The following is an 8773-nucleotide window of genomic DNA, read 5'->3' on the forward strand; positions in this document are numbered from 1 at the left end:
TCCCTGGACACTTGCATTTTCATAACCATAACTGGGTTATGCCTGAATTTCCTGAGATTGGCTGGGATGAGTTACCACCTCCTGATCATAACCATGCGCCTCAGCACTAGGATGCTCTGCATGATGAATTGCATGATGTTCAGCAGGAGCTTGTGGAGGAGAATCATGTGGTTGTAGAGCAGTCGCAAGAATCAATGGTCCTGCAAGTCTCGGATGATTCAGTTAATAACCAGCCTGTGAATGACATGGTCATGTTTCAGCCACCTGGGGTTCCTTTGCAGCCTCCTCTGCATATTGGGCAGGTGCTCACTATCTTTGGGCCGGTCCTGCCTCCTGATATGCTGTGTAAGTGATCTTTTGAGAAGATAATGCCCTCTCTCTGTTTTTCTGAAATTCCTAAGCTCATGTTCAAGTCTGGTTTTGGTTCACTCTTGCTATCTAGCAAGTATTGGGATGACTGCTTTAATGGTTTGGATCACAGTATGGTTTTTTCACCTGTGCTTGTTTCTTCCAGTGCCAATGCTCTTATTCCTCCTATGAAAAGGCCAGTGGCTAGGGCACTCTGCTTTCATGATATTTCTGAGCCCATCTTTGAATCTTTTGAGTTCACTGCTGCACCTAAAGTCACTCTGAAACGTGAACGCAAGCAGAAGGCTACGGCTTTGGTGGACACTGAGGTTCGTCGCAGTGCAAGGCTCAGTGCCTTAAGGGATGGCTACCGTCTGCCAGGCAGTTGCACCAGTAAATCTTCTGGTCTGAACAGGTATCCACACACTCCAAAGAAACGCAAGACCAAGTCGGCTCAGTCGGATGGAGCTACTTCAGTGCCACCACCAACTTCCATCTCTGAACTCCAGCGTATTGGGGCTCACCTGCGCATTGCCCCGGAGAAGATATCTGCGGATAAGCTTGTTGCTAATCCAGCTCAGTCTACAAGCAGCAAGGGTTCTGATGTTTGATTGCATTCATATGCCTTCTGGTACATGGTGTACCGCTATAAATGCCATCTATCTTTATTTATGTCCTTATGTGTCGAACCTTGTATTTCTGCTATGTTTAACTGGTCTATGTGGATCATTGTGTGGTCTACTTTTGTTGCTACTTATTTTGGTTTGTAATGAGTCAGTCTGGGTTTAAAGAATGAAAGGTTCTATGTTGGAACGTGCGTGGCCTTAATTCTGAAGCGCGACAGCTTGCTGTTAAACAGAAAATTGATGAAAATGGTTGCTCTGTGGTTTGCCTGCAAGAAACTAAGTGTATGCATATTGATCATAGGTTCATTAGGAAGTTCTGTCCTAGACGTTTTGACAATTTTGCATATGTGCCTTCGGTTAGTGCGTCAGCTGGTATGGTTATTATCTAGAATTCTTCTTTTTTTGAGGGCAAGTTAATTGAGGCCAAACCTTTTGGTATTATTGTGGAGTTTCTTTCCAAGCATACATCGGAAGTTTGGAAACGGGTGACTGTCTATGGTCCTTGTCAAAGTCCTGCCAGAGATAAGTTCGTGCAGTGGTTATATAATTTGGACATTAATTGTGATGACAAATGGCTTCTTTTGGGGGATTTTAACTTTATGAGGTCGCTCGGAAACCGCAACCTGCCAGGTGGAAATGTCAATGACATTTTTCTGTTTAATGAAATCATAGGCCATTTGGGCCTTGTAGAGCTGCCAATTAAAGGCAGACAATTTACTTGGTCAAATATGCAATCCCAGCCCCTCCTTGAACAAATTGACTGGTTTTTCACTTTGGTTGCTTGGACGTCTGAACACCCAAACACTTTGGTCCTGCCTCTTGCGCGAACAGCATCGGATCATGTTCCCTGTGTGGTCACTATTGCCACAGCCATTCCCAAAGCTAAAGTGTTTTGTTTTGAAAATTACTGGGTTGACTTACCTGGGTTTTATGAGTGTGTTGATCAGGTTTGGGATAGGACTGTACGTAAGTCTACAGATGCTTTAACGATCTCTGCCAAATTCAAGGCGCTCCGACATGCTTTAAAGAAATGGCATTTAAATCTGTCTACAGTTAAGGCGTTAATTGTTGATTGCAACAAAGTTATTCTATTCTTTGATGAGTTGGAGGAGATCCAGCCTTTAAGTTGGCCCGAATTCAATTTCAGACGAATAGTTAAGTTGCACCTGCAGGATATCCTGCATTGGCAGTATATTTATTGGAAACAATGCTGTACCATCAGAAGCATTAAGGTGGGGGAGGAAAATTCTAAGTTCTTTCATGCTATGGCCACAGAAAGGTACCGACGGAATACGATTTCTTCCATCAAGAATTCGGCGGGTGAGGTGGTTTCGGACCATCAAATGTTGGCGGGCATGTTTTGGTCGGATTTCAATCAGCGCATGGGACATGCAAAAGGAATACAAATGGGTTTTGATCTACCAAATTTAATTCAAAAAGTTGATGGTCTGGAGGATCTATCTCTGCCGTTCACGGATTCTGAGGTTGATGCTGTAATTAAGAATATGTCGAGTGACCGTGCTCCAGGCCCTGATGGCTTTACAGGTCTTTTTTTAAAGAGGTGCTGGACTATTCTCAAGGCGGACTTCATGCAACTTGTCAATGATTTCTATGAGGGGAGGTGTAACTTGGAATGTCTTAATACTTCCTTAATCACACTTGTCCCCAAGAAGTTAAGCCCTGAGGTGGTTGGTGATTTCAGGCCCATATCTCTGACAAACACGTGTTTGAAGTTTTTGACTAAGCTGCTAGCCAATCGGCTTCAAAGAGTGATCTTAAGATGTATTCATCGCAATCAGTATAGGTTCCTGCGTTGCCGCTCTATCCAGGATTGTCTTGCCTGGTGTTTCGAATATATTCATCAATGCAAAGCTTCAAAACGGCCCATCATCCTCCTAAAGCTTGATTTCACAATGGCATTCGATACAATTGAGCATGAAGCCATCCTCAGAATCCTTCAGTGCAAGGGTTTTGATGATCGTTGGACAGGTTGGATTAATAGCATTTTGTCCACGAGTTCCTCTTCTGTTCTTTTAAATGGTGTCCCAGGTAATCATTTTGTCTGCAGATCTGGCGTACGGCAAGGGGACCCTCTCTCTCCTTTATTATTTGTCATCTCGGTTGATTTGCTTCAGTCGGTAGTCAATGAGATGTGCTCAAGAAACATCCTAACTTTGCCAATTCCAACAAATTCCAATGACTATCCGATCGTGCAATATGCGGATGACACGCTAATTGTTTTGCCTGCGGTTGATGATCAATTGATTGCCTTCAAAAAAATGCTTACCACCTTTGCAGCATCCACTGGTTTACGTGTCAACTTCAGTAAGTCATCTTTGATTCCAATCAATATGAGCGATGAAGAGGGAGCTAGGGTTGCCAACCTTCTAGGTTGTGATGTGGGATCTATGCCTTTCACATATCTAGGACTTCCAATGGGTACCTCCAGACCCACAATTTATGATCTTTTGCCTCTTGTTGACCGTATTGAGCGTCGGTTATCCGCCTCCTCGTGTCTTCTAAATCAAGGAAGTAGATTGCAACTTCTTCAGTCGGTGCTTTGCTCAATGCCAATTTATTTCCTATGCACTCTATCTCTCCCCAAGGGCATTATACAGCAGATAGAGAGAATCATGCGTCAATGCCTGTGGAGAGGCAACACGGACAATCCTCATCAATCCCTAGCTGCATGGGATCGGGTCTGCCGACCAAAGAAATGTGGGGGTTTGGGTGTGCTGAATCTGGGACTCCAAAATGAAGCATTGTTAATGAAGCATCTTTTCAAGTTTTTTAACAGAATGGATGTGCCTTGGGTCACATTAATTTGGGACACATACTATGCTGCTTTGCCACCTCAGGTCACGCAGAGCTGTGGCTCTTTTTGGTGGAGAGATGTCATGAGCTTATATGCCAACTTCTGCAAGTTAGCTGTTCCACGAGTGCACAAGGGCAACACGGTGGTTTTTTGGCTTGATCGATGGCAGTTGGGTAATAATATGGTTCTTTTGAGTGAGAAGTTTCCTAGGCTTCATTCTTTTGTTATTGATGACACAGTCTCAGTCAGAGAATTTATGGAGCTTCCCGAGATCTCAGAACATTTCCATCTGCCGCTGTCTCAAGAGGCTTATTCTGAACTTTCTCATCTCCAAGTATTGCTGTCTTTGGTCAACCTGAATGGGGACTGCAAGGATATTTGGAAGTGGCCATCTAAATCTGGGGAGTTTAAATCAAAGTTGTATTATGAGTCTTGCTTCTCCCTTTTGGTAGTTGATCCTATCTTCAAATGGATATGGAGGTCTGCTTGCACACTTAAGTTTAAAGTGTTTGGATGGCTTCTCCTAATGGACCGTTTGAATACTAGGGATATGATGCAACGCAGGAACTGGATCATTCAGGATGATTCGTGTGTTCTTTGCCTTTGTGCCTCACATGAGGATCGTACACACCTTTTCTTTGCTTGCAACTTCAGCCAAAGGGTTTGGAATTACCTTGGGATTTCCTGGATCGCTCAACCAAACCAGAGTACATATGAGATGGCTCTTTCTGCTAGGAGGGATTTTGGTCATCCTTTCTTCACTGAGGTGGTTTTTACTGCTACTTGGAATATCTGGACACAAAGGAATGGGAAAATCTTTAGGAATGAGAGACCTTCCTTCATTTCTTGGAGGAGGAATTTCATACATGATATCTCTCTATTAGCTCATAGAATCAAATGTAAATATAAGGATAGCTTAGTTCTTTGGATAGCCTCTCTCTCATAGGATTCTTGTAAGTATTTCTTTCTTTACTTTCTGTCCCCATGTAATTATGTACACTTTTCTTAAAGTTTAATAAACACTGTGAGGCTGTTGCCTTGCAGTACATAGTCAAAAAAACAATCAGTTAAGAATAGAAAAACACATTTTCAGCCTGTTTGCGTTATACAAATGGCATTGTATACTGAGTGCAAGTGATCATCATTAATTAGTCACTTAGAGCATCTTCAAGGCGGACCTGCAAACCTCCTGCAACTGTCCGGACTGCGCTGTCCGGACCGAGGAAGGCATCCAACGCGGTCCTGTATCAGTCCGCGGAGCGGTCCGGACGCGATTTCTTTCACAAACCTCCCGCAAACCGGAGACAAAAGTGGGGGAGGTTTGCCAGAGTCCGGACAGATACCAAGCCCGTTTCTGACCGCCCTGGCCCACCAAAACCCCCTCCTCACCCGCGTGCGCTCTCACCCGGCGCCAGCTGCCCGCATTCATGCAGTTGTAGAGCGCGCCACTCAACATTGAAGTCGGCTCAAGATGGACGCGACCTCTCGTTGCCTCCGCCATTGAAGCGGCGCGCCGGCCGAGGGTGCCGCCTGGGATGCGTCTCCGGTGTCCTTACATGCTTAATGCTGGAGATGCTTGGTTGGTCGGGACGGATATCTACCGCGCCCATTCAGTGTCGTTGTCCATTCGTCTGCCGTCATTAAGCAGGCTCGCCGACCGAGAAACCCACTCCGGCGCCGCACATTGATGCACCCGGACGCCCGGCCTCACGGGAATCTGCGATATAAAGGCGGGCACACCCGGGCTAACTCCACAGTTGCGCCTCCTACGCGCCGCCGGTGAACCATCAGCCGGCCCGGTGGGACGACGACAGTTGCTATGGACAAGTCACCTGATCTTTGTCCGCCTAAGAGACAGTAGAGTCAACAGCACGAGGGAGCAAGGGGGCAAGAAATAGATAAACAAGCGTACCTGACCAGCAGACCCTGTTGCAGATGGACGGCACGCGCGCACACAAGCTGTTTTGAGTTTTGACAGAGAAATCCCGAACAAACAGCACGAGAGCCCCTGAAAAATCATCAATGAATAAGCTGGACTTGTACTGTGGCTCGACAGGATTACAGGGAGGCATAAGTATTATGGTCAAACTGAAAATCAAGCACCATAGAATCCCAATCGGTTTTGGACTTGGTCTCTTGGAAGCCGACGGATCGCTGCTCCGGAACGCCTCGTGCCGCCTCCTTGATCGGCAAGGCAGCTCGCCATACAAATCCCCCCGATTTGTCCTCACAGAGACCCGCCCTAATCGTCCGATCTGCTTCAATTCAAGGTCGCGCCATGGCTGCCGCCCCGTTCCCGAACTGGCTGATGATGGAGCGCTTCGTCTTCCGCAGGGACGACAAGGGGTCCTTCCCGGACGCCACCAAGGCGCCCATCAGGGCGTCCGGCACCACCTCCTGGAACGCTCGCTTCCACATCGCCTTCTGCCTCGCCGAGCCCCCGCTCCCCTCCCGCCTCTACGCCCGGCTGCCGCGTTTTCCAGACCCCAGGAAGCACACCCCCTTGGCCATCCTGGCGGCGCACCGCCATCTCCTCCTGCTTCGCATCGGTACCGATATCCCCGGACTAGGGCTGGTGCAGGACTTCCTCATCTACAGCGCCTACGACACTTCCTCGCTCAAAGCTCTGCCCCCTTGCACCGAGCCCTACACGGATTACACCCGCACCGGTGACAGCCTACCTCGCGGTCCTCCGCTCGAGCAGGGGAAGCACCGCCTGCTGACGGTCAAATCCATCGGCCTCTTGTGCCGAGGCGGCGAAGGCGAGCAAGAGTTTGCGGTGGCGGAGCTCTGCGTTTTTAAGTCCGTCCACTCGGAGGTCTACGCTGACGTCTGTTTGCTGCGCTCCTCCACATCCGCTGGCCCCGTGCTTGCCGGCGAATGGAACGCCATGCGTCTACCAATCCTTGGCATCGACAATGTCAATGATCCTTGGCACCTCTGTTGCTGGGACACGGACGCCATCGTCCCCTTCAACCGCTCGCTTTGCTGGATCGACTACCACCGAGGCATGCTCATCTACGACGTCTTCGCAGAGCACGTCCCTACCGTCACCTTCCTCGCGCTCCCTCTTGATGAGTTCCCTTCTGCTCACACTTTCCGTGAAATCAAGCCATTCAGCTGGTTATACCGGGGTGTGTCCGCCATTGATGATGGCCGTGTGCTCAAGTTTGTGAATGTCACCCGCCATGATGGCATTGGTCACGGGGAACTCAAATCTGGTTCAGGCTTCACCATCACCTGCCACACTCTCGCATTAGGCAGCATGGTGTGGGAATTAGACTACAAGATCACTTCGGCTGAGCTCTGGTCTTCCAATCCGCACCTTCCACACACCGTCCTTATGTTTCCTCAAGTAAACGTCGACAGGCCATATGTAGTGCACTTCCTCATCAGCGAATTCAAATACGTCATTAGGAAGATGTGGGTGGTCAGCATTGACATGAGCACCAGGATAGTGGAGTCAATTTCCCAATACATCAATGGGAAGGAGGGCCTTGAAACCGATGATGCTGACTTCACCAGAAGAAGGTCTGGTGCTCCCGCGTCCTTCCTCCCCTGTGAATTCTCCAGGTTCCTTCGTCTCTCCAGGTGATTTTCTTTTGGCATTAATCATTTTAGTCTTGTTGGTATTTCAATTACTTGGAGTCTTGGAGAGCAGCCTCTTTCTGCAACCAGAAAGTAATGTAGTGTATTGTATTGTATTTATGTACTGCAGAAAGAACGAGGATATGGGATGACTCATGGTCTACAGATCAAGTTCAACTACAATTAGTAATGGTAAGGACGATTGGACGAAGCTTTCGGAGAGATCATTATTTCTGAAATTGACCAGTATAGGATTACCTTGGTAGCAATATTGTCTGCTTACTCTCTTGTATACACCATGGTAACAATACTATGTTGGTTGATTTGCATCTTAGAAAAAATATTTAGTGAGAAAATATGTCATTACCATGAGAATACAAAGAACTATATATCTGCCTAATTTATGAAAAACACTCCTAGATAGAACTGGAAACAAGACAAATCAATCGCAATTAGCGTTATTTTGTACTGGTCAGTTTGCAAAAAAGGATGTTTCTTTGTTAACAATAGAAGATAATGCCAACAATGAGACTGTTTCAAGACCCTGGCAATATTTAAAGTAGTAACTCACATATTTTCCTAATCACTACCAGTTAGTGTTGAATAGTTTTTTGCCGTTCATCATTTTAATATTGTTGGTATTTCAATTACGTGGAGAGCAGCGTCTTTCTCCATCAGACCCGTAATGTAGTGTATTTTATTTATGTATTGCAGGAAGAGAGCAAGGATATGGAATGACTCACGTCTGCCAACACTTCATCATACTGGATAGCTATTCGGTCTACAGTTCAAGTTCAACTACAATAATTGCAAGGGTGAAGCTATGCATGGGAGAGACTACTCATACGCAGCTTATGTAGTTCACCGTTAATCTTGATGTCTGTGAGGATCTAATAATGTATTAATGTATATCGTCCGTCCTCAAAATTTGCGTCATTTCTTTTGTTGTTTACCTTTGGAAAGTCTTGGCTGCTTGCAAAAGACTATTAAAAGGTAGCTGAAGTATGCAATCGTTATTTTTGACATTGACTAGTATGGGATTACCACGCCTTTAGCTCTTGCTGATTCATTGTTATATTATTACTGAATGGTGCAAAATAGACAGAATGGTGTACCTGCATTTGGTGTCGCCCTCTTCATCACTTTCTTGCATATGTGCATCTTTTTGGTCACGTAATAATATTGTGTGCTAACATATTTTGTATATTTTGTTTATAGTTTCATAATGGACTGTTAATATATACTTGTTTTAGTTTCATTATGGATCTGAATGAAGGAAAAAAGGTAAACATGCTATATACTTGAGTACAGCAGCACCAAGGGTTTCGACGGTGTTATGAAAACATTGTGCCAAATATACAGCCAGGATTGTAAGATTTTTTCTCTCTCTCTCCCA

At 46.1% G+C, this 8773-nt stretch overlaps 1 protein-coding gene across 1 annotated transcript; it reads left to right on the forward strand.

The window, feature by feature from the left end:
* The first annotated feature begins 5927 nt into the window (after positions 1-5927).
* LOC123117318 (uncharacterized) lies at positions 5928-8460 on the forward strand. The gene is made up of 3 exons (XM_044538093.1): positions 5928-7380; positions 7508-7569; positions 8092-8460. Exons 1-2 carry the CDS (start codon positions 6068-6070, stop codon positions 7527-7529), a joined length of 1335 nt encoding a protein of 444 aa, XP_044394028.1. The 5' UTR covers positions 5928-6067; the 3' UTR covers positions 7530-7569; positions 8092-8460.
* Positions 8461-8773: the final 313 nt, after the last annotated feature.

The sequence above is a fragment of the Triticum aestivum genome, chromosome 5B (genome assembly GCF_018294505.1).
Source record: "Triticum aestivum cultivar Chinese Spring chromosome 5B, IWGSC CS RefSeq v2.1, whole genome shotgun sequence".
NCBI lineage: Eukaryota > Viridiplantae > Streptophyta > Magnoliopsida > Poales > Poaceae > Triticum > Triticum aestivum.